Raw genomic sequence first — 23,266 nt, forward strand, 5'->3', positions numbered from 1 at the left:
AGGGTCTGCAGGGGTCGTGAGGTCCCGGGAGGCCCCCTCCCTGGGCCAGGGGTGGGCCCCCGGGCAGCCCCAGGCGGGGAGGCCGCTGCGCCAGGGCCTGCGCCTTCGCTCCAGGACGTCCGTGCGGCCTTCGCAGGGCGCGGAGGATTCGAGTGCAGGACGCAGCGCGGGCGGGGTCGTGGGGCCGGGGCTGGGCGCGGGCCGGGCGGCGGGTCAGAGCCCCAGGGCCTCGGCGTGCTTGCGCGCCTTGAGCCGCAGGTCGGCGATGCTGGAGTTTTTGCTATTGCTCTTGGCGGCAGCGGCCACGACAGCGGCGGCCGAGGCCGACTCGGCCAGCGACGCGATGGGCAGCCCGAAGGGCGGCGGCGGGAACATCAGGTAGGGCGCGTGCGCCGCCAGGTGTGGATGCAGGTGCGGGTGCGCGTGCGCCACGCCTTCCAGCTGCAGCTGCGCCTGGACCTGGGAGGGCAGACTTGGCACAGTTAGGACGGCTGAGGAGCGGGGCTTTCCCGCCCCGACGGACCCTTGGGAGTCCCCTTCCCGCACCCCGGGGACCACCACCCAGCCTCCACCAGCCAGGGCAGTCGGAACTGTCCTCTGGACACCCGTGAACGCCGGGGCCCCTAGCTGCCGTGCACAAGGAGAGCTGGAGAATCGGAACAGACCTCACACTCACCCACCCCTGTGGCGCCCACACCCGTGTCCTCCGCAGCATCCCCTCCTCACGAAAGCCTCAATTTCCCTGAACCTGTGAGATGTCCCCGAGGCAGGCTCTGGACTCCTCTTTACTACTGCCCTCCCAGGGGCGTCTCTGAATCCATGAGGAGCATGGCGACGGGTCCGTGCTCCAAGGGCCGAATTTCAGCAAAGACCCCATGGCTGACCCCAAGTCGGGGCAGCAGTTCTGTAATGCGGAAAGACCGCCCCGCCCTGGGGAAGGAGTGGAGCAGGGGCGGGGACAGAAGAGGGCACCCCGCCCCTCCGCGCGCGGAGTGAGCGAGGCCAAATGAAAGGGCCCCTGCGCATGCCCTGGACACCCTTAACTGCTTTGGGCACCTTGAGTCCAAGAGCACAAAGCTCGAGCACCCGCTCTAAGTCTCGGGTGTCTATTCATTGACCCACCACCACCACCCATGCCCTAGCTGAGCCGCAGAGGCCCCCAGCAAACACGGATCCAAATATAAACCCAGGCCTGATCCTTGGAGCAAAACAGCTCGGTGCGGTGGTGGCCACGCCTCGGCTCCACCCAGAGCACCCCTGCTCCCCCAGCGTATGTGCTCTACGTCCCCCAACGCTGGGACCCCAACGGGAGCACCCTCAGGTCCTGCGCTGGGGCGAGGCAGGGAACGCGTGGGCTCTGTGCTCTCACCCTGGGCCTCCCCCACGCAGCTTCCACCATCCACCAGTATAGGGCCCCAAGCAGGGTGCGGCCCTGGGGCCTTCTGACACCCTAGCCACCCCACGTCCACGCAGAACAGATTTGTGCACGGGGATCCTGAGATCCTGAGCTCCAGGATCCCAGCTGTGAGGTGGGGAGCGGGGTGGACACACCAGCTACAGCGGGGTGCACACACCTCCCCTCGAGGCCATGGGGCAGTCCAGCTGGGGTTTGGGTATACACGCAGGGCCTCACACCCAAGTGCGAGCATCCCCGCCTCTCCACTCCCAACCAGGCAGCCTGGGTGGGTGGGATTTTTTTTTTTTCACTCCGATTTTTGTAAAATTGTGTTTGGGTTTCTCTCCTGGCCCTCCCAAAGGTGAGTCTTGGAGTTTTACAGCGTGATTTTAATACGTGCCAACGGGTCTATAAATGCCCCCTTGTAAAAGCGGCAGCCTTTCTTCCGCGGGGGCGGGAGCAGCCGGGTGAGACAGGACGCCAGGGAGGCGGGGAGGTGGCGGGCCCCCGCGCGCGGCTCAGAAGGAAGAAAAACGGGCTACCTGTTGGAAAGGCATTCGCAGGGCGCCCATGTTGACGTAGGGCGCCACCCTGCAGGCGTCCAGGTGGCTGGCTGTGCCCAGGATAACGCCTGCAAGGGAAGAAAGGAGCCATGGAAGGCCGCCAGGGTCCTCTGCGCACCCCGGCGGCCGCTGCACGCGCTGCCCACCTCCACTGTCAGCCTCCGCACCACCCACCTTTATGCATCTGGTTCTCCTGCTTGCGGCACTTGGCTCGTCGGTTCTGGAACCAAACCTGAGGACAGAGCAGACAGACGCGCGCAGCCCCGTGAGCCCGCCGGCCTCCTCAGAAGCTGGGGCTTCTCGCCCCCACGACGGTAGACGCGGCGGCGCGGGGGACGCGCGCGGTTCCCAAGGCGCCAAGGCGCAGGGGCCCGTGCGACTCAGGGCGCAATAGAGCCCTCTCCCGCGCCCCCTCCTCTCCCAACCCAGCCCCACCATACCTGGCGACCTAGAGCTGGGAGTTCCCAGACTCACTTCTGGGCCCTGTCTGGTCCCCAAGGTGAGCCTCAACATCCACATCGAGTGAAGGAGTGCAGGGCGGATTCGAGAACTTTCCATGATCAGTGTGGGCATTCCCTGCTCCACTCTGCCAGCCCCTGGGAGAGCCTGACCTTCCTCCTCTGAAACCTTAGCCGCCAAGGAAGGGGGCACACAGGCTGATAAGTAGCTTCAAATGCAGCCCCTTCCCCAGTCGAACTTGGGACACCCCGACTCCAGCAACTTCCATGCCCTCCTCGGAAGCCTGGAGGGTCCCCGTTAATATTAAGGAGTCATGAACGTTCTGGATCCAGAAAGGACGGGGCACCCCCATAACTTCGGGCACCATCTTCTCTAAAAAAAAAAAAAAAATCTAATTCTTGGAAAAAGGATATCAGTGGGACCCTTCTCAGTTCAGCTAGATGCACAGGTCTGATGTCAAAATTTGGGTGCCCAGGATTCCCCCCAAAAGCCCCCTCCTTGCTCCCCAAGGTCACACACTCCCCCTCCCCTCCAGACAGCTCTGGTCCTTGAACACCCTCAGGCTTTGCCTGAGAAATCTGGAGGCCCCTCCCTTCAAATTCTTACCCACTGAATTTTTCCTAACGTTTTCTCCTCCGGAAGCTCTCCTGCCGTTCTCACTGACCCTCATGGCCGAGATGGTGGTCAGTGACCACGTAGAATAATTGGCACAAAGAAACCCTTCCCTTGGGCTACTCTGCCCAGGTGCCTGAGGGCCCGCTGCTCCAAGCAGGGCATGGGGCTGCCCCCCCCCCCCGCCCCCGCCAGACTCCCACCACGCACGGAGAAACCTCGGCACACCCGGCAGACCCGGGAGACTAGAAACCTTAACTTTTCCTTCCCAGACTCTTAAGAGGAGGGTTTTTATGCACAGCTGAGCCATCGCCCGCCTGTGAGAACTGGCTTTCCAGAGGTTCCAAAGCTCATGCGGACAAGCTACAGGGAGCTTGGAAAAGTTTAAGCTTGTTCCCCTGAAAAGTAATCCCCAAATTGTCACCCCTCTCCCTCTGCCCCCGAGTCCAAGTCCACAAACCTTCCCTTGCATTTGCAAAGCCTTTACTGACATTCCTCCTCTCCTCCCCACACACACAACAAACTTCCACGTCCAACTCCCCCCCCCACACCCGGCACCACCACCACCCCTGGTCGAACTGGACCCCTTTGGACCCTGTCCTGAGTTCCTCCCTCTCCTCGGGGTCGGACCCAGTCCTCAGGAGAGCAAACTCTGTGCCCTGGAAGGGCATTTTTCAAAAACAGAATCCTCTTGAAATCTGGAAAGCAAAGCTCACTTTCCTTTCAGCGCCGTCGTGTGGTGGGGGTGTGTGGGGGGGTTGGGGGGGCAATGCGATTATGAAGAATAAAAGTGATGAATTAGCCAGTGCGCAAAGCCATAATAAATCAGTCTTGGGGTGATTCACGATCAATTCCAATTAGTCCTGAATATGCTAAGTAAAGCGCAGTACACTGGTTAAGCGGTTATATCTTCATTAAGGGCCACTCACTGATTTCTTTCACAAATGGTGTAATCTGATTTCTTTTTGATTTCCATTACAGACAGTGAATAATGACATTTAATTTAGCTCTGCACCATAAACCCAAAGATATTTGTAGTAATTAAATTACCTCGTGCTCCTCACTGTGGTCTCATAACTTTCCATTATAACCCTGACAGCTGCATGATATGAGGTGCCACAGTGACAGTAAAAATAAAAGGTTAATAAGGACCAGTTTCCATAGGATCCCCAATTTATTTACAGCAAATTTCCACACTAAATTGAAACTCTATCCTTTAACAACACAGGACGGGCTGTACCGAAAAGGATTACCGAACACTTCGGAGACAGGAATAAAACCAGAGTCCCTTCTTGCCCCCCTGCTCCCGCCACCCCCCCAGACCTCCGCACCTTCTGTGGGATGACCCATTCATTTTAACTAATTGATTTTTATGAGCCCCTCTGCCACCCCTTTACCATGCGATTCTCATCCCCGTGGCCAAAAGAAAATGATTTCTTCTATTCTATTCCCATGTTTGTTTTTATTATTATTTACAGTCGTTAAATTTTAATTCACCTCTGGATGGATAGGGCCGCTCGCGTCTCTGTCCCCCACCCCCGTCCTCACCCCCCCTTGATATTTTAGGGCTTTCTCAAGATCTGCAAGCACCCAAGAACCAATTTCCTGCCACTCCGTCCCTCCTGCTAAGGTGTTACTCTGTAATAGACTGGTGAAAGAAATAGTGTACAATTAAATTAGAAGTAATTTATTTTTATAGAAACAGTACATCAAGGCCTGGGAGATATTACAGATCCCAGGCAGAAAGACACTGGGAAGATGACATAAAAGTTGATGTCCCCTTCAGCGAAAGTTTAATCTTTTCATTAATTTATACGGTGCAGCCCCATCCATCTTCCACGAGAAGGGTGGCCAGCCGGAAAAGACACCCTCAGCCTCAGCCACCTCCCTTCGCTGGGGCCACAGATGACCCATCCGCCTGGACCCTCAGGGAAGACGTTGGCCAGGGCTACCCTGTGGGCGCGGGAGGGGGGGAAGTGTCCCACCTTGCAGCAAGATTCTGTGTCGGCTGGCTCTGCGGACAAGAGCTGAACAAGGCTGCGGAATATTGCATTTCAACCTAAGAAAGCCTATTATTTACGGCAGCCGCACGGGAAGATGGAAAGGGGGCTGGGATCCAAAAAAAAAAAAAAAAAAATGTTTTTCAAATTAAAAATTTCGTAAAACACGATCTATAACACACGTTTGTGTTTTCGTTTCCTAAGTCAACTGGGGGTGGGAGGGGAGTGGTGTTTGAATGTGTTGATCTTCTAAGCAGCGGGAAACCCGGGCCTTCAAAGCGCTGGGCTTTTCACGGCCACCCCCCTCCCCGCTTGACAATATTAATTCCGTTTATTTAAAACCGGTCCCCAGAGCCCGGGGATGCTGACCCCCTTTCCTTCTCTCCCTGGCGCTGCTATCCTGCTCCGAGCCGTGAGTAAGGACGGGGAGCTTCCAGGCCCGACCTCCCAGGCGGGAACTGCACCATCCCGGAGGAAGCGAGCTGGAAGCCGATCTTTGCCACCCATTAATGCATTAATAAATTTAAGGGAACGTTCCTCATGCCCGGGAAAGGCTTGCCAGGGCGTCCCTCCCGCGCACGTGCTGTGCACGCCCAGGGTCCCCCTCCGACAGTGGCTCGCCAGATGGGGCATCATGAATTCATGCGCCCGCGCCGCCCCGCACCCCGCGCGCCCAGGCTAATCCGGCCCCGCGCGGGCCGCAGCCGCGCTCATCAAGACGCCCAGTGTGCGCGACTCCCCCCGCCTCGCCCCTCGCCTTCCCTCCCGGGAGTGGGAGGGAGGGGGCTGAGGGCCTCGGCACGGAGGAGGAGAGGAACAGAACCAGCGGACAGGGGTGAACAGGCATCCCAATTCCCGACCACCTAGACGTGGAGGGACGCCCGCTCAGGCAGGGCCCTCGCCCTTCGTACGAACCGAGCGACCCGCCTGCGAGGGCCGCACCCGAAAGGCCCGGCGCGCCAACCCGCTCCCAGTCTCCCCGCACTCCGGGAAGGGGCCTGCAGCCCGGGCCGAGCTGCCGCGCTCGCTCGGGGGGCCCGGCGAGGCCCGGGTGGCGGGGGCCGGCCCCGCGCGCTCCTACCTGCACGCGCGCCTCCGAGAGCCCCAGGCGCTGGCTGAGCTCCTCGCGCATGAAGGCGTCAGGGTAGTGGGTCTCGTCGAAGAGCCGCTCCAGCTCGTTGAGCTGCTCGAGCGTGAAGTTGGTGCGACTGCGCCTCTGTTTCAGCTTCGTCTGGCCGTCTTCGTCCTCCGACTTCACGTCGTCGCGCTTCTCCTTGCACTCGTAGATACCTGCGGGCGGGCCGAGGGCACAGGGCTGAGGGCGCAGGGCTCCCCCACAGCGCCCTGCCCGTCCCTGCCTGCCAGGGCCCGCGGGGCCGTGCGCCCGAGAAAGAGGCCCGCGGTGCAGGCTTTTGCGCCACGCTGCTAAAATCCAAGTGTGTGCCTGCGGAGCAAGGGGCCCCGGCGGCAAAGGCGCCCTGACGGCGGGGCTGCGTCAAGTCGATAAAGCGGCCTCCAGGGGAACACACGCTCTTTGGTAATAACTCGGGCGTTGGCGGCGCCGTGTTTCTTGGCCTAGTCTCGCCATGGTTTCCTTAATTTTTCCACTTTGCCTCTTGACATATTGACATACCCTACCCTTCTCCCCCCCCCCCCCCGCCTCTCGGGAGTGGGGTGTTAAATATTATTTTAAGTCAAAAGAAGTTTGGGCAGAGTGGCCCGAGTTTCGGGCCCCGCGAAGGGTGTGCGGCGGGCCCAGGCCACGCTGGGGTCCAGGCCCGGGAACCCCGCTGCCCTCCGCTGCTCCGCAGTGGGACAGGGGCCGCGCGCCAGGCGGGTCGGAGCCTCCCTCCGGAGGAGGCCCTGGAGCTGAATGCACGCGGCCCCCACCCTGGTCTCTTCTTCAGACTCTGAGAGCAAAACTCAGATCCTAAGGCACAGCATGGTGTCTGGGGGGGGTGCAACGGTGCAAGACACCCTCTTTACGGTCTCTCTCACTCTCTCTGTTACACATATATTCACACGCGGTGCGGCACACAACCCACCAGGGCACCAACAGTGGTACTTTCTTAGTCCAAAAACGATGACAGCATCTCTATTTCCTGGCGGGAGGGGGCTCAAGCATCGGGTAAGAAGCTGCACCTCCCGGGTGCCTGAGTCTCCCGGTGCTTTCTCTGCACCAGGGAACCTGCTGGGCACAGGCACAGAGCATCTCTGCGCCCTAATTCGATGTGCCCTGCTGTCAAGAAGAGGCTAGCCTTCAGGAGGCTCTAGCCAAAGAGCCACCAGGTCTGAAGCAGAGAAGGGATCTCCATGACTCAGCCCAGAAACGTACCAAGAGGGAAAGACGGAAAGCGGCTGTGGGGAGAGGGGGTAATCCTGCTCTCCTGCTCCCCAACCAGGATCCCTGAGCTGCACACCAGAAGCCCAGTCCTGAGTCTGCCTCCTCAGCAGCATCAAGACCCCTGAGCATTGGGCACTTAACCCCAGCTTGGATTTTTAAATTCCCTTCCACCTCCTGAAAGCATCGCATTTCCAAAAACACCCCATTTCTTCCCAGTCGTAAATCCTGACCTAGAGGCACCCCCCCCACTCTTCCTTCCTCCCTGTCTCTGAAGTCTGACCCCAGGGATTGATCCCAGCTGAGAAGCTGGCCTTCAAAGTCCTTAAGAACCCTCGGCAAGCTTTGCAAAATCCAGAGTCCCTTCCTCGGCAACGCGGGACCCGCTGTGCAGGAGCCTAAGACCTCCGGGCTTCTGCTGGAACCCCAAGATCTCCCACACTTCCATCTGGCTCCCATCTTACCAATGCAGCCTGGGGTTCAGCCCTGCAAGGAGTCTTCCCCCAGCCGAGGGAGGGGAAGGCACAGCTGAGAGGCAACCCGGTTCTGTTCTCTCCTTTTTCAAAGGCCCTGACTGCACTCCGCTCTCTTTCCGAGGCCCCGTTTTCCAGGGTCCGCTGCCTCAGCAATCAGGGTGAAAGGAGGCAGGCGGGACAAGGAGGGGCCCGGCCTCTAGGAAGGACTCGGGGGGAACCGGTCAGGAGCCACGGAGGTCGGCCCTGGGTGCTGTCATGTAGAACTTCAGTGTAGGCCCTGAGTCACATCCAGCTGACAGCTGTGTCTTCATTAAAGCCAACTCTGTGTGAATTATAGAGTCGGGGTACCCGGCAGTGCCCAAGGGGGGGCACCCTGAGGTAAGACAGGTCCGGCCCAGGCCACCTGGGTGGCCAGCGGTCAGGGGCGGATCTGTAAGCCTCTGGCAGCTTGCTGCTTCCACGGGTCAAGGCCTCCGAAAGACATCTGGGTCATCAGCAACGTTTCAAGGCCATGGCCTGGGACTCTGCCACTCGGAGACCCCAAGTGTAGCATCCCAAAGAGCAGGAGAGTGGGCTTCCTGGGTCGGGGGAGGTGTGTTGGGGGGGGACGTCTACTTGTAGGGGGACCATCACGCTGACAGCGAGTGGAACAGGGCCTGCGGAGGCGAATGGTAAGGCTCCGTATTTCCTCTTTGTAATGAAAAATAGACATTCCGAGCAGTTTCAAACTGTGCCCCCTGAGAAATCCAGCCCATTTTATGCCTCTGATTTACCGCTGCTGGTTGCCCTGTTTGCTCAGAGATCCCCGGGGTTGGGATTACCCCTGCCCAGCTGGGAGAGACACCATAAACTTGCCGTGTCCCCCCCCCCGCCCGCCCCCCGATTCAGCAACCGGGCGAACCGCGGCGAACGTTATCTCCAAAGGAAGGAGGCCCAGGCCCAGGACGCGCCGTCCTCCCGCCGCAGGGCCGGCTGCGTTCTGACAGCCTGGGGTCCGGCGGCCGAGCGCGCCCCACCACGAGCTTCCCGGGGCCCCTCACTTCGCGTCCAGACCCTGGCCACCTGTGGGCGCGGGAGTGGTTTTAATTTAGAGGTCCGCGTCAGCCCAGATCAAGTCTCAAGGTTCAAGGGGAAAGTTTTCCCTAAGAGGAAACAGCGCGGAGAGGATTCGGCAGGCAGGAGAGGCGACTGCGCGCGTTAGCTCCGAGCCCACCGGCCAGCACGTCCTCAACGCCTGCCCGTTTCAACCGCTCGGGACGCGGGGAGGCGGTGGGCGCTGCGAGAGATGCGTGTGGACCTCTCCTCGCGCGCACCGGGGAGCCGACTCAGGCCCGCAGACAGGCAACGCGCCCAACAGCCCCTACAGCCGGCCTGGGTTTTCAGGCACATCCGCCCGATGGACCCCAACCCGGGAAAGTTCCCGCTGCGACGTCCTGTGCCAACGCCCAGGGAAAGCCAGTCCTCAAGGAGCGCTTGGCCCCAGCCCCTGCTCATCCTTGGCCCCCCTGGCCTCCCTTCCCGGGTCCGCGTTTCCTTTCTTTCTTACGCAAAGACTGGCGATGGGTTGCCGGGGCCTTTCCGTCCGAGCGCGGCCGTAAATGCAGAGTTCGGGGTGGAATTCTGAGCGAGCCGCGGCGCCCGGGGCCTCCCCGCGCGCGGAGCGAGGGCCAGGCGGGCAGGCTCGGTGGCTAGGAGACGCCGGCCCCGGGAGGGGCCCGCAGCGGCGTCCGGCGCGAGCTTACCTTCCGCAGCCCTCCCCGTGCCGAACTCTTTCAGTTTGTCCTTGTCGCTGTCCACGTGGTCCTTAAACAGATGCACCGGACAGTGGCCACTGCCCTCGGTAATGTCCTGCAGGCTGGATTCCGAGCTCCCCAGCTCCCGGGAGCGCGCCAGTCCGCTCTCCAAAACTTCCCTGTATGTGATCGAATCTTTCTTGGCGCCGCCGCCGCCGCCGCCGCCGCCGCCGCCGCTACTCTCCTTGCTTTTCTGGTCAAAAGATTTGGATACAAAAGCCGTGAGTTCCTCCATGGCTGCGCGGGGCTGCGGGGTCCGCGGGGCTCGGCGGGGCTGGCTGGGAGCCGGGCTGTGGTCCGCACGCCTCCCCGCGCGGAGAGGACTTGTCCGTGTGAGGGTAGATCCTTCCTGCTGTTATTTATGCCTTTCAATTTGAGATCTCACTATTTATACACGGCCACGTCCGCCCAACCCCCAGCGCTCCCTGTCTGCAGCAATTACGGCTCCTGGCTCGGCGGCGGGCGCACGCAGAGATGCTATCTCTCCCCCACCTCCAGTCCGGCAATTGGCTTTCTGTTCATTTCATCACTGTTGGGCGTCTGAGCACCTTGGTGCGGAGAGGTAAAGATCCAATTTTTTTGAAGGGAGAGAGCGCGCGCGCGCGCCAGCGGGCGCAGGCGCCCGCGCCCCAAACAGGTACCCGCATTCCCTCAATGCCTGGCGGAAACCAAACTCGAGGAGGAGTTTATCGATGGTGAGGCGGTCCTCGCCGGCCCGCGCGGCCAGGAGAACAGCCAGCCCCGCGCCGGGGAACCTGTCTCCGCAGGATGTGTCGGTCCGCGCGCGCTGCAGTGCCGGGAGAGACGCCGAGGGGACCCCCGGCGACGGTGACGCGCGATCCACAGACGAGAATCGGCTGCAACGCGGAGATGTGGTTGGATTGCGGGCCGGACCTGGCGGCGCGGCCCGCGGAGCGAGCGGTTGGAGCGGGTGCGCACGGTGTGACCAGTAAACAGCTCGAGGACCCCGAAAGGGGGAGGAACGGGGCCCGCGTGTACCCGAGCGTGGACGCCGGAACCTCGGCGGCGGCGGCGGCGGCGAAAAGCGGCTCGCAGACCTCGGAGGGGCCGGCGCCGCGGAGGCCGGGCACGGGGACGCGGCCGGGCCGCGTGCGCCCGGAGCGCGGGGGGTCCGGACTCGGAGACAGCCACGGCTGGCGCGGAGAGAGACCTGGTTTGTAAACAGCGGTCCTCTGGGCGCCCAGGCAGCCTTCTCTAGAGCCGCGCAGGGAACCTGGTGTCTACGATATTTATTTGGGGGGAAATGGAGATATTTCTGGTTGTGCCACGCTTTTCCTCGCGCCCTTTCCAAGGCTGAGGAGGACCCAGTTTCTCAGCAGCCACACGAAATCGGTTTACAATCCCGGAAGTCAAGCATGTCGTCCTGTCTGCAAATTTCCATCTGCAAATAAAGTTGACTTTTCCCCCCTTTCCCCTCTTTTATCTGTCAGATCGCCTCGTCTCTTCTCCCCCCCCTTCCCCCCTCCCACCCCCGCGGGAGTCGGGACCCGGCTCTCGGCAGCGGCGTGCGGGGGAGGGGGGCGCTGCTGGTTTTTGGAGAAGCTCGTTTTCCTGTTCGGAAGGCAGTCCCCGCTCGGAGTGTTTGTCAATATCCGAGCCCAGGATCGGGGCCACCCTCGGCGGTACCCGGCGTTCCGTCCAGCGCGGAACGTCTCCGCGGGCGGGAGGGAAGGGGCACGATTGCTCCGCACATCGTGGGGCCTGCGTCCGGTCACTCGGGGTTCAGCCGGGGGGGGCCTCGGTCTGGGGAGGGGCAGGGGGTGTCCTAACCTCCAGACGCGGGGAGAAGGAGCAGACCGGAGTTGGAGGAGCAGACCTGCTCCTTCCCCGCGACCCTCCCTCCTCCCCTCCCTGTCTGCTTCCTGCCCTCCTGACTTTCCCCCTCCTTCCCCCCATTTCTTCTCCTGTCGCCCCGCGCCCTCCATCCTTCCTCGGGGAGCTCTGCGCCGGCGCCTCTCCGCGTGGCCCAGGCTGCTCTGCCCGGCGTGCAGCGGGCCCGGAGCTGGGGAATTCAGAGGCCGCCGCCTCCTTCGGACTTCAAAAGCGCAAGGCGTAGAAGCCCTTCCAACTTACCAAACAGGTCTTTGTCACCGCGGCCCTCTAATCAAAGCGGAAGCGCGCAGATATCACACAGAATTACAAATAGCCCCTCATGCATTATGCATGCAGCGGGTCGACGGGGGAAACGCCGAGGGCTCGCGCCCCGAGCGGGGCGCGCAGAGCGTGCGGGGTGAGGGCGCCGGGCGGCCCCGGAGTTGCCAGTCCTCACCCCCCGCCGAGCCCTGCCACCCCAGGGGGCCTGCAGACCCCTCACCCCCCAGCTGAACTCTGTTCCAGGTAGACCCAACAGTGAGGGCCCAGGGAAGCAGAAGAGAGAGACAGACACAGAGAAGCAGGTTGTGGGGGCGACACTCTGGACCATGGCAACTTTCTCCAGTTGTCGCGGGCAGGGAACTTGTCCTCTTCTCATCTCCCCACCTCAGAGCCCCCTCCCACCCCCACCAGCCCCAGGTGGGGAGGACAGCTCCCCAGGGACCCAGTGCTGGAAACCCTGCCCACCCCTCCCAGAACCTTCCCTGTCCCTTCTCAGCAATCCCCGGGTCCCCGAGGGCCCGGGCCTTGCAAGGCCTGAGCTCCCTCCGCAGGGGACAGGGGGTTGAGACGCAAGCCTTCAGCCCAGGACCCCCTGCAGGGCTGCTCCCCACCTCCTACCTCCTCAGGTCCCACCCCTACCCAACAGGGAACCCTGCCCCAACCAGCTTCTGACAGCCCTCCTGCAACGTCCGCAAAGGCACTGGATGGGGACTCTGGGTATTCAAGATCCTTAAACGCGAGAAAAACTAACCCTCCTCCCACCCCTCACCCCCCATACACCTCTGCAGCTCCACCTCAGGTGCCCCTTCCACTGCAGACGAATGGCTTCAAAATAACCTTTCGGAAAAGAAACCGAGTCCCCCGCTAACGTCTCTTCTCAACCTGGAAGGCCTTGCCTCTGCTGAGAGCTACTGGCTCGTGAAGAGTGTCACCGTTTTACAAAATCAAACTTTCTGTCGATGAGGAGCCAAGTGGCAACCTCTCGGTCTGACCGTTGGGCGCAGTCCCCTGAAACCCACACCCCTCCCCAGCCAGGAGCGCACCAGGCTCCTTGACATATTGCCCCTTTAGAGACAGAGACCCAAACAGCAAAGCGTGGAGTTAGTTCTCCTATTTTAGCCTAGGCAATGAGTGTTCGCACCACATATTTCTGCTAATTCAAGACATGGCCCGAGGCCGCAGGGTGGGCACACTTTATGAAATGTTACATTTACATTTCCGCTCGGGCGACTGCAGGCCGGTGGGGAGGGTGCAGACCCTCCCGGGCTGGCTGGGGCCTCCGCATAAGGGGAGCTTGTCTGAGCTTCTAGAGAGCTTCTCCCAGAAAGAAGGAGCACCAAGAACAGAGGAGAGAACAGACTTCTTAAAATCCCAACATGTCTTGTGAGAATGTGGATGCTTTCAAGTGTGCAGTGCATTCCCCCCCCCCCAAGTCTGAAAGAAGAAACGGGTTTCAGGGAAGTTTGTGGATAGAAACGAAAGCCCATCTCTTTCCTTGACAACAACACAAAAGAAGTCGTGAGGGTGGCAGGAGGGAGCAGAGGAGAGGGATCTGGTTTCTGGAAGAAAAGAGAATTTCCGAAGTTTGAGTTCACCAAATGCTCCGCACACCGCGAGTGGAGCTCGCGCGGGTCCTGGATTCGCGTCCGGGAGTCTCTGCGCCTGCCTCGCGCGCGCGCGCGCACGCGCGCCCCGCGGCCCAGAAACCCCGGCGGACGCGGGCTGCCCGGGTCGTGGATGCCTGACCCGCTCCTCTACTGCGCGCCGTTTCCATCATGTTCCAGCCGCGGAAGCACGAGGAAACAAAACGCAATACAAGTAAATAAAAATGCCAGGAGACCTTGTACTCTGGATGAAGGGTCCTGGCCAACCGGGAGGAGCTTGAAGGGTCACTAACACGAGGGTCAGCTCCTGCAGCTTGGAGGCTTGGGCCTCCACCGGTGGTGTCTGTTGGCCCAAGTCCCCCGACACTGTCCCATCCGCGCCAGCCTCCCACCCGTGAGCGAGAAGAGAGCGTGGCCACCCCGGGAGCTGGAGCGGTTCTCAGCCCGCCCACCCGCCCGCACGAACGGGGGGTCCGCCCCTGGGAGGCCAGCGCCCTCGTCCGAGAGTGGGGGCTCCCTCCTCCCCGCTAGCTGCGCACTGGAGCGGGGTCCACTCCTACCGGATCAGGCCTCCCTGAATTCCGCCGACCCCGCACCCGGGCGAGGCCGTGGACAGCTCGAGGTCAGGCGTGCAGCGGCTGGAGCCGCCGGTGGTGCAGCACCCCCACCCCGAGTTTACCCCAGCTCTTCAACTTCAGGCCAGCCTGGCAGGCTCCCCGCCGGCCTCCCGGGCCCGGGCAGGTCTAGAAAGCTCCCACAAGCCCCTCAGGAGCAGCAGGAAACCGAGCAAACCGGCCTCGCCCTCCGCGTCTTGCTGGCCCCGGCCCGGTGGTGATGATTGGTGATGGTGCTGGTGAGGGGGATTTCTCCTCTTCTCAACTCTTTTCCCCAACTGCAGAAAAGAAAGGGGCTACTAGACTTCTTAGCTGTTGTACCCACCAGGGACCCCGATCTGCAAGGCAGGGTGCGTAAGCTTGGATGTCCAGCCCCAGTCTCCCAGACACCTAGGAGGAGACGCTGTGGACACAGCTGACCCCCGTAACCACGGTGCCATGTGCCGCCAGGCCCCTTCTGGGGCATGGCAGGTGCGGACAGACCTCAGGGGCAGACTAAAGACAGCGGGAGGACAGGGACATGGGCATTTTCCGATTTTACCGAACGACCTTTCGGTGCGCCAAATAGGTACATTTTAATAAGTGGACGGTGCTGTTCACGGCTCTCTCCTGTTCTCTTACACTTACAATGCCAGGGGGAAGGAGGTTAGGAATATTCAGATATTTAGTATTTCATTTACTTCCTTCCTAAAAGGTATGGCTTGAATTTTTTCACTTAGAGTCCAGAAAACGCAGGTCTTCCCGATCGGAATGTATTTACCTTAAGTCAAACTTCATGCTCTTAGCTCTTAATAGCTGAGCAGCGTTCGCGGTGTCTAGGGCCCCCACCCCCAGTGGGAGGGCGGGGGACCGCCGGCCAGACCCTCTTCCCCACACCCCGTCACCTTAGGACCCCCCGGGTTCATCCTTGGTTCCCAGGACACGGAGGAAGCATATTTCAAGGAGTGCGTCTTCAGCCTGGCCGGCCTACTTTCTCAGCACTTAATTCGGAAGACAATTTCTATTAATAATAAGAAGGGAGGGGGTGTTAATGGTTTTCGCTGAAGAACCAGCCTTTTAAACAACAATGAACCCCTCCCCACACATTAAATATTTATAAGTATCGATCAGAAGTGCAGGATTTTACAGATGTGCAAACACACTTCATAGAGAGGCTCCTTATTTTTTCCCCCACTTCTCCCTTTTAAATTTAGAAACCTGCGTTTGTATTCCGTCCTATGGTGTTTATTGATTTACACAAACATCCGTGTTTCAAACTCGAGGCTAATAGATTTTCATTACGGTGGGCTCTGTTAATCCAGCTTGTGAATGGATAAGATTGATTCTGTCCACAAATGCGACGTGTATAATATTAATAAAGGTTGCCGTGAGGCCGGATTTGCTCTCTCCTCTCCAGAGGGGAGGCTGTCTCTGTGCTTCCGAGGGCCCACCCAGAAAATGTACTTTTGGTAATGGGTGTGTGTGTGTGTGTGTGTGTGTGTGTGTGTGTGTTTTCCCCAATTTGTCTCACTTTTGCTACAAGACCCCAGGATTTATTTTTTTGGGGTGGGGGAGATTTCCAAAATAGCGCTCATTGCAAAAATGCATGTTTAACAATACATATCCCAACAGGGAATGCTGTTTGCTTTCTGTGGGCTTTTTTATTATTATTATTATTTCTTCCCCATGTACTTTGTAACATATGGTGGACATTAAAACTCTTTGCTTTCAGGTTTAATCACAAGACCCTTGCTCTATGTTTTATTTAAGAAAAACATTATTTTCTTTTCAGGGAGCAAAGCAGTTTACCACGAAGGACATCTAAAGAGGGCCATTTTCTGGAGACCACTGTTAAACAAACAATGCGGCAGTCTCCTTCGTGATGAATACATTAAGCCCTTGGCAGGGAGCAGTTTCTGCGGTAATTAATGTTCCAGGAATAAATCTTGGGCGTGTATTTTGATTTTCACTCTCATTTCTGGCATAGGGCCTCCAAGAGAGACGACAGGAGAAGAGTGAGTCCTATCTCCCCCCTGCCTGCGCCCCCCTCCCCTCAACCTGGATGGACCTTCCTTTTACACAGAGGCTAGCCAGGGCTTTGAAATCAGCTCCACCCCAAATGGGCTCAAAATCTTTTTCCTTTTCTTTCCAAGTCCAAAATGCACCTGAAAGGAATGAATACATCTCATGCCCACAGCCGTGGAGAGAGACTTTTTTTTTTTTCCCGGAAGTTAGCAGCCCCTGGGCCGGGACCTTCTGCAAACAGTTACTCGCACCCGCGTGGCCCAGCGCGGACGCTGGGCCCCAGGCCTCCCCCGGGCGCAAGCAGCGCGCACAGGGCGCTGTCCCCGCGGGCGGTCCTGGCCCGGTGCCCACGCCCTGCTCAGGCTCTGCGCAGCGTCCCCGGGAGCGGGGGAGGGGACATAACTCATTTGTGTAGTCAGCGTCAGCAGACAAGGCCGCGGCTCCCGGACCGCGTCCACCTGCCCGAAGTTTGCAAAACGTTCCACAGACTGCGACTGTCCCCAGCTCCGAAGAAGATACTGGGATCCGCACACGCGCGACCCTTTCGCTCCAGGGAGGATGCTCCCCACTGGCCATCGACTGCTCTATGCCCTGTCCTTAGAAAACTAGTCCAGGCAAGGAACCTCCACCCTCTAGAAGGCAAGCATTAATTAATTGGCCAATTTGTGCCGAAGAAAGGCCCTTCAGTCCTCCACCTCCTGGGGCTGCGGTGGTACCGAATATCCCCCCTCGGGACGCAGGCCGAAGTTCACGTGCCAACCGCCGCGCGTTCAGGAAAGACAGGTCGTCTGGGTGTATGCGCGTGGGGGCACTGGGGGCCCCCCAGGGCTGCTCTGGGGCCGGCCTAGCTACCCAGCATGGAAGCGCCTACGCCCCTGGGGTCCCGAAGCAACCTCACTCCACGATTGACTCATAAGTCGGTCACCCAGCTTGTTCTCGGCCCCCCCCCCACACTGCCCCCCCCCACACTGGCCCCCCAGCTCACTGTCACACAGCTGGACTGCCATTCCTCGCCGCTGGGCCACCACCCAAGGGTCGCCCTCCTCCCCGACTGCTGGGCTTACCACTCAGCAGGGCCTTGGTGGGGACGGGGCCTGTGCCACCCCCCCCCCCCGGGCCTAAGCACCCACCCCCACTAAGCAGGCGTCAGGCTGACCGCCCGGGGTTGCCTGTGGGGGGCCAGGGGTGTGCCCCCCGGCCCTGCGGGACCTGGAGAGTTTGCTGGCCACTGGAGAAGCAGGGTAGGGCAGAGCACCGGGTGTCTTGAGGCCGGAGGGGGCGAAGGAAGGAGCGGGAGGCGCAGGGATGTGGGGGCGTAGGGGTCCCGGCGCCGCTTGGCTAATTGGGTAGCGGAGGCACACGCCAGGTCCGAGTGCGGGGGAGGGGCCCTGGGGCAACGGGGGGGGGGGGAGGGACGTGCCCCGCTCCCCGCCAATGGCCCTTCCACCCGCGGCTCAGCCTCCTGGCCTGAGGCGAAGCTTGGGGCTAGACCCGGCTGGACACCCGCCAGGAGCCCACCTCGGCGCTCAGCACCGCCCCCTCCTCGCCAACAGAGCCGGCCCCGCGCGGGGGAGGGGGCGCGCCGGGGTGGGGGAAGGGAGCGCGAGCCCAAGGCCTCTCCGTAGGCGCGGGTTTCGGAGGAAGGAGGCGCGGCGTCTCCACCCCGGAGCAGCGCAGGGAGGGAGGCCGGGAGGGCTGGGCGGATCGCGAGGGTCCGAGGGGGAGGGGGCGTTGTCTTGCGCAGGATCCCCGCGGACGCAGGACTCAGCCCCTTGGGCAGACGAAGCCAGGTCCCCATTTCTGCACTTGAAGGCTTGGGCGTGGGTCCTGCTGCGTCGCACCCCCGGCTGGGGGCCTGGGGGCCTAAGTGAGGAAGGTAGCTGCCTCCAAAATGGCCCCGAGGCTCCTCCCAGCCCAGAAGGCTTGGGGTGTGTGGGGAGCTGGGTCTTCCCTCCGTGGCGGGCGGGGGCCTGGCCTGTGTTGCCTTCGTTCATTCCTTCATTCACCCATCTCTGTGTCGGTCTCTGGCCCCCAAAGGAGACCCCTTAACCACTGACACCTGCCAATAGGTGGAGGCTGGCTCGCGCCCACCTGGGTCTGCTCCACCTTCAGCCTTGGTTCTCAGGATGGGAGGGAGCAGGTCCCAGGCGAGGCAAACAGATGCCAAGGTGATGGTGGGATCTGGGCATGGAAAAAGCCCCACCCACCCAATTCTGTAATGCCAGGGTGCTCCCTGTGGTCTGGGGTTTGCGTGAGGACTAGAAAGCCAGCTTTGGGGGTTACAGGTGAGGAGGGGTTCCCAAGAGCAGAAGGGAGAGGAAGGGAAGGCAAGGGGCTTTGGGCACGCATGTGGACCCCCAGCATTTCAGTGGCTTCATGGTACAACCAGGCTGGTTCAGGTCACCAGAGGTGCCTCCCTTTGGCATGTTTCTGGACCCTGTCTTCCTGACATTGGAGAGGTTGTAACAGAGAGGCCCAGAGCGGGACTTGCTTAGGGCATCCCCAAGGCCACAGGTACACCTGGTAAACACTGGAGGACAACTCAGAGGCCAGGGCTGTCTCCTTCATCAGGAGGAGGTCAAGGGGTGCCCACATCAGCCCACACCCACCCTTCAGCAGCACGCATCGGGTCCCCGGCCGGGGGGAAGGGTGATTTTGACAACACTTCATTCTGCAACAATGTTCAGAGTGGCACCAGTAAGACCCTTTCTTTCCAGCTGAACTCACGGGGACAATGATCACGTCTCCAAAGTGGGGAAGAAATCAGTCCCTTCCTCTGACCACTCCCCCCACGCTGGCTTCAGACCTGCCCCCTGGAGCACGTCTTTGAAGAAAAGATGCTCTGTATGGATTCTTTCTGTTGTCAGCAAGTACTCAGTGAGCACTGTGGTAGGCAGAGCTGTGCCCCCCACCCACAGACGTCCACACCCTCACACGGCAAAAGGGACTTCACAGATGTGACTTCACGGACCATGAGAAGGGGATGCAATCCTGCATCATCTGGGTGGGCCCCGTCTAATCACATGGACTCTTCAGAAGCAGAGTTTTCTCTGGCTGGAGTCAGAGAAATTCCAAATGTGAGACGGATTACGCCTGCCCATTGCTGGAGGGGACATCATAGAAGGTGACCAGAATGCAGGTGAGTCTCAAGAATGAAGACCAGCCCTGGCCAACAGTCCGCAAAGAAGAGCTGCCACTCCTACAATCCCCAAATAGCTAAATTTAGCTGAAAAACCTGAACGAGCTTTGAAAAAAGCAGATTCTTCCACAGAGCCCCTGATAAGAGCCCACCGGAGTCAACTCCTTGATTTTGGCCTTGGAAGGCGCTGAGCAGAAGACACAGCCGAGCCACCCACATTGTGCCCGGATTTCGGACCCAACACAACCTTGGGATAATGGATGGGACTGTTTGAAAGGATGGCTCATTGTAGGAGCAACAAGAAATGAATCCATGCATTTATAAAGCAATGCACATATGCCAGATGCTGGGGTACAGAGGTAAATCAGGCACATTCCCCATTCTCATGGAGCTCACAATTGTTGGGGGAACACAGACAGGAAACAGAGGCATGAATTTTAAAATCTGATTTAATTTCACGTGGAGAGAAGTACACCGAAAGGCTAGGAATCAGAGAGTCTCCAGGGTGGGGGAGCTCCTTAAGGAAGAGGGTCAAGGGAGATATTTTCAGAAATGGAAAGGTGTGGAGGAGTCCCTGTGGGGAAAGGACATTCCAAGCAGACAGAACAAGGACAAAGATGACATCAATCTGTCATGTCGAGACATCGCAGGAGGACAAAGTAGAGTGGACGAGGGAGTGCCGGAGGATGGTCTGCAAGAGCGAGCTGCAAAGGGTCTTATAAGGTGAGGGCTTTGGGCTTGTGTGAGCTAGAAGGGAAGCCTTGGAGGATTTGTGGTGGGAGGGCTGGTGTGTGTTTCAACAGCCATGTCCCATGTCCCTCCCCGGCTGCTCTGTGGACAGTAGACAAAAGGGGAGCGAGGGTGGAGGAATGGAGGTCACCAGCCAGGAAGGGGCTGCTGACATCTAGGTGAGGGTTGACGGTGGCCCGGACAAGTGGGGAGCAGGGGAGATGGTGGGAATCAGTCAGGTTTGGAAGTAGAACCAACAGGACTTGCTTGTGATTGAAAATAAGGCATAAAAGAAAGAACCACATGGAGGGCTCTGGCTGGGACAAGCTCATGGCACCCAACCACAAATGGTGTGCCATTTACCAAAATGGCAGAGGGCATGGAAGGAAATTTTAGAGGTCATTTGTTGCCTGTCTGGGGCTTAGTCTGTGATACCCACTAGACCTGGGACATGTTGAGTAGCCCATTGGATTGGTGAGTCTGGGCTCAGGAAGGAAAAACAGCTCGAGATATTCCATTCATTCGGGAATCACCAGGGGAAGCCATCGGTATAGACGAGATCCCCCAAGCAGAGAGGCACCTGGAGACAGGTGCATCACTGACCCTGAGTCACTCTGGACTTAGGTTGGTAGAGGGTCCTGAGGTAGCAAAGCCAAGAAACCAGGAGGAAGTCATTTCTGAGGTGGGAGGGAAACCAAGAGAGGAAGGTTCTGGAACAAAGTATTTTATGAAGGAGGAAATTCCAAATCAACATCAGAAGGGTACCAAGGGAATATTATCAACAACTATATACTAATGAACTCAACAACCCTGAAACAAATTCCTTGGAAGACATACATTGCTAAAGCTTACACACACACACACACACACACACACACACACACACACACACACACAAATAGAAGACACCAGTAGTCTTATATATGTCATATAGAAATTGCGGTTGTAATGAATAGCCTGACCACCGAGAAATATCCAGGCTCAAATGGGTTAGCGAATTCTACCAGGTGGGGAAAAACGACCACTCCTTCACAAACCCTTTCAGCAATAAAATGTGGGGGGGGGGGGATGTGGTCGCTTGCTAACTCATTCTATGTGTCTTGTCTTACTCTGACAACCAAACCCAGACAAAACATATTACAACAAAGGAAAATGATAGACCAATATCTGCCATGAACACAGACAGAAATTCCTAACAGACTATTAGCAAAATGAATCCACAAGTACATATATTAAAAGAAAAACGCGCCATGGCCAAGAGGGGTTGCTCCCAGAAACTCAAGGTTGAACTGACATTTCAAAGTCAGTCAATGTTGGGCGCCCAGTGGCTCAGTTGGTTAAGCGACTGCCTTCGGCTCAGGTCATGATCCTGGAGTCCCGGGACTGAGTCCCGCAGGGAGGTCCCTGCTCAATGGGGAGTCTGCTTCTTCCTCTGACCCTCCTCCCTCTCATGCTCTGTCTCTCTCTCTCTCAAATAAATAAATAAAATCTTGGGGGGGGGGAATCAATCAATGCAATCCACACGTTAGTGGAATAGAAGGGTAAAACTGTATGAATATCTTCATGGATATGGGACAATGAAGGGATTGCCTGAATCCCATCCTTCTGACATGCTCAGGATTCTTTCTGTGAGCTCGAGGAGTTTGTGCAAGAATGCGCATGAGGAAAGGAGACGTAGGTTTCAGATCCATGGTTTTTCAACTCCTTGTTCCCCTCCCATAGCCAAAGTTTTGAAGACCTTCGACCATATGATCTTTCCCTGTGTCCCAAACACCAGCAGAGACCATTTCGCAAATCTTCTGACACCTGCTACGAACTCATCCACCCCAAAGGCATGTGCGAGCCCCTTGGCTCAAAAGCATTCTCTGCATGCAAATTAAAAACTAAGCACTGCATGAGGAAAAGTCTGTTGATTGCATACATTTTAGGATTTCCCCCCTCATTTGGAGAAGGGAAGATTGGCCCTGAAGACAAATGTGACCTTGGCAGGGCCATGTCTTAAGGGGAGCTGGAGGTGAACACACAGCCCCATCTACAGACGCAGTCAGAGACGTGATGGGGTTCTATGACCCGGTGGAGCTCTGTGACTCAGTGGCACCTCAGGTTATAATATGAGGAAATGGTTGCCGTGTTGGGGGAGTTCTGCGTAAGAAACAGAAGAGGCAGGAAGCAGCCATGAATAAATGAGGAATGCTTTAAGTGAGTTCCAAAAACACACGTTAAGAATCGTAACTCTTTATTCACAAAGGAATCCTTAGCATTGCATTTGCCTGTTGTGTCCACACAACCATCCTGTTTTTCCGCCCCTTGACCGATGTCATAATTAAGTCAAAAGAGGTGCCTGTTACAAGCAACAGGTGCTCTGGAGGCATGGGTTGGCGTTGGGCCTTCTCCTATTTTTAAATTCACCACAAAGTCACTCTGAAGGTCATAGTCTGTGGTCAGCAGAGTGGCTGAAGCAGCTGAGGGACAGTAAGGAGCTGTTTTAGCTTGTCTGACAAACCGGGAGCCTTCGGGAGCTTCTGAGTTTTGATGAACTCTTTCAATTTACCGTGTTCACATAACCATCCCCTCCAATCAAATTTCACCACATTCCGGAAGAGACAGCCTCCTGTGTTTTTCCAACATACTTTCCAGATTCCTTGCAATTTGCTTTGCTTCTGGTTGAGTTGAAAAAGTTCAGGATGTCGAGTGAACCCTGTGGCAGGGACCAGATGCCCCGTTCAGCTATACAAACAGCTAGACTCTATTTACAGAGTGGAATTCCACTTCAAGCTGTTTCTACTACACTAGCAATTAACCATTCTTTTTTTTTTAAGAGTTAATTATTTATTGGAGAGAGAGAGAGCGTGCACGTGTGAGAACCAGGGGAGGGGCAGAGGGAGAGAATCTTCAGGCAGACGCCCCGCTGAGCATGGAGCCCAAAGCGGGGCTCGATCTCACTACCCCAAGAGCATGACCTGAGCTGAAACCAAGAGTGACTCTCAACCAACTGAGCCCCCTAGGAGCCCCAGCAATGAACCGTTCTTGCTTTCTGTCTACATGTCCTTTCCTGACAGAGACAACAGAGAACCACAACATGCTCGTGGTTCTACATGTTTTCAGGGTCTCTACTTAGGTCATCACTAAGCTAAATGCAGTTTCTCAACCTCTGCACTGTAGTGACATTGATGGCCAGATCATGCTGTGGGAGGGGGCCGTCCTGTGCATCATGGGACAGATGATGACGGCGGATGATACATAGGTAGATAGATAGATTTGATGGATGGATAGATGGATGAATAGATAGATGATGATAGATAGATGGATGATATGATGTAAGGATAGGTGGATGGTTGGTTGGTCGGATGGATGGATGGATGGATGGATGGATGGGTAGATAGATAGGTAGATAGATAGATGATAGATAGATAGATAGGTA

The 23,266-nt window shown here is 58.0% G+C and overlaps 1 protein-coding gene across 1 annotated transcript; it reads right to left on the reverse strand.

Annotated features, from left to right (window-relative positions):
- Positions 1-213: 213 nt before the first annotated feature.
- Positions 214-9,875, reverse strand: SHOX (short stature homeobox). The gene is made up of 5 exons (XM_027609101.1): positions 9,590-9,875; positions 6,112-6,320; positions 2,134-2,191; positions 1,939-2,027; positions 214-459 (listed from the first exon to the last, which is right to left on the reverse strand). The coding sequence occupies exons 1-5, from the start codon at positions 9,873-9,875 to the stop codon at positions 214-216; spliced, it is 888 nt and encodes a 295-aa protein (XP_027464902.1).
- Between the last annotated feature and the right edge of the window lie 13,391 nt (positions 9,876-23,266).

This window comes from Zalophus californianus, chromosome X (assembly GCF_009762305.2).
Source record: "Zalophus californianus isolate mZalCal1 chromosome X, mZalCal1.pri.v2, whole genome shotgun sequence".
NCBI classification, from domain to species: domain Eukaryota; kingdom Metazoa; phylum Chordata; class Mammalia; order Carnivora; family Otariidae; genus Zalophus; species Zalophus californianus.

Coding starts and splice junctions, on each gene's coding strand:
- SHOX (XM_027609101.1), bottom strand. CDS start 9,875: ATGGAGGAACTCACGGCTTTTGTATCCAAATCTTTTGACCAGAAAAGC. Junction 6,321..9,589: donor CACGGGGAGGGCTGCGGAAG/GTAAGCTCGCGC, acceptor GCCCGCCCGCAG/GTATCTACGAGTGCAAGGAG. Junction 2,192..6,111: donor TCTCGGAGGCGCGCGTGCAG/GTAGGAGCGCGC, acceptor CTCTGTCCTCAG/GTTTGGTTCCAGAACCGACG.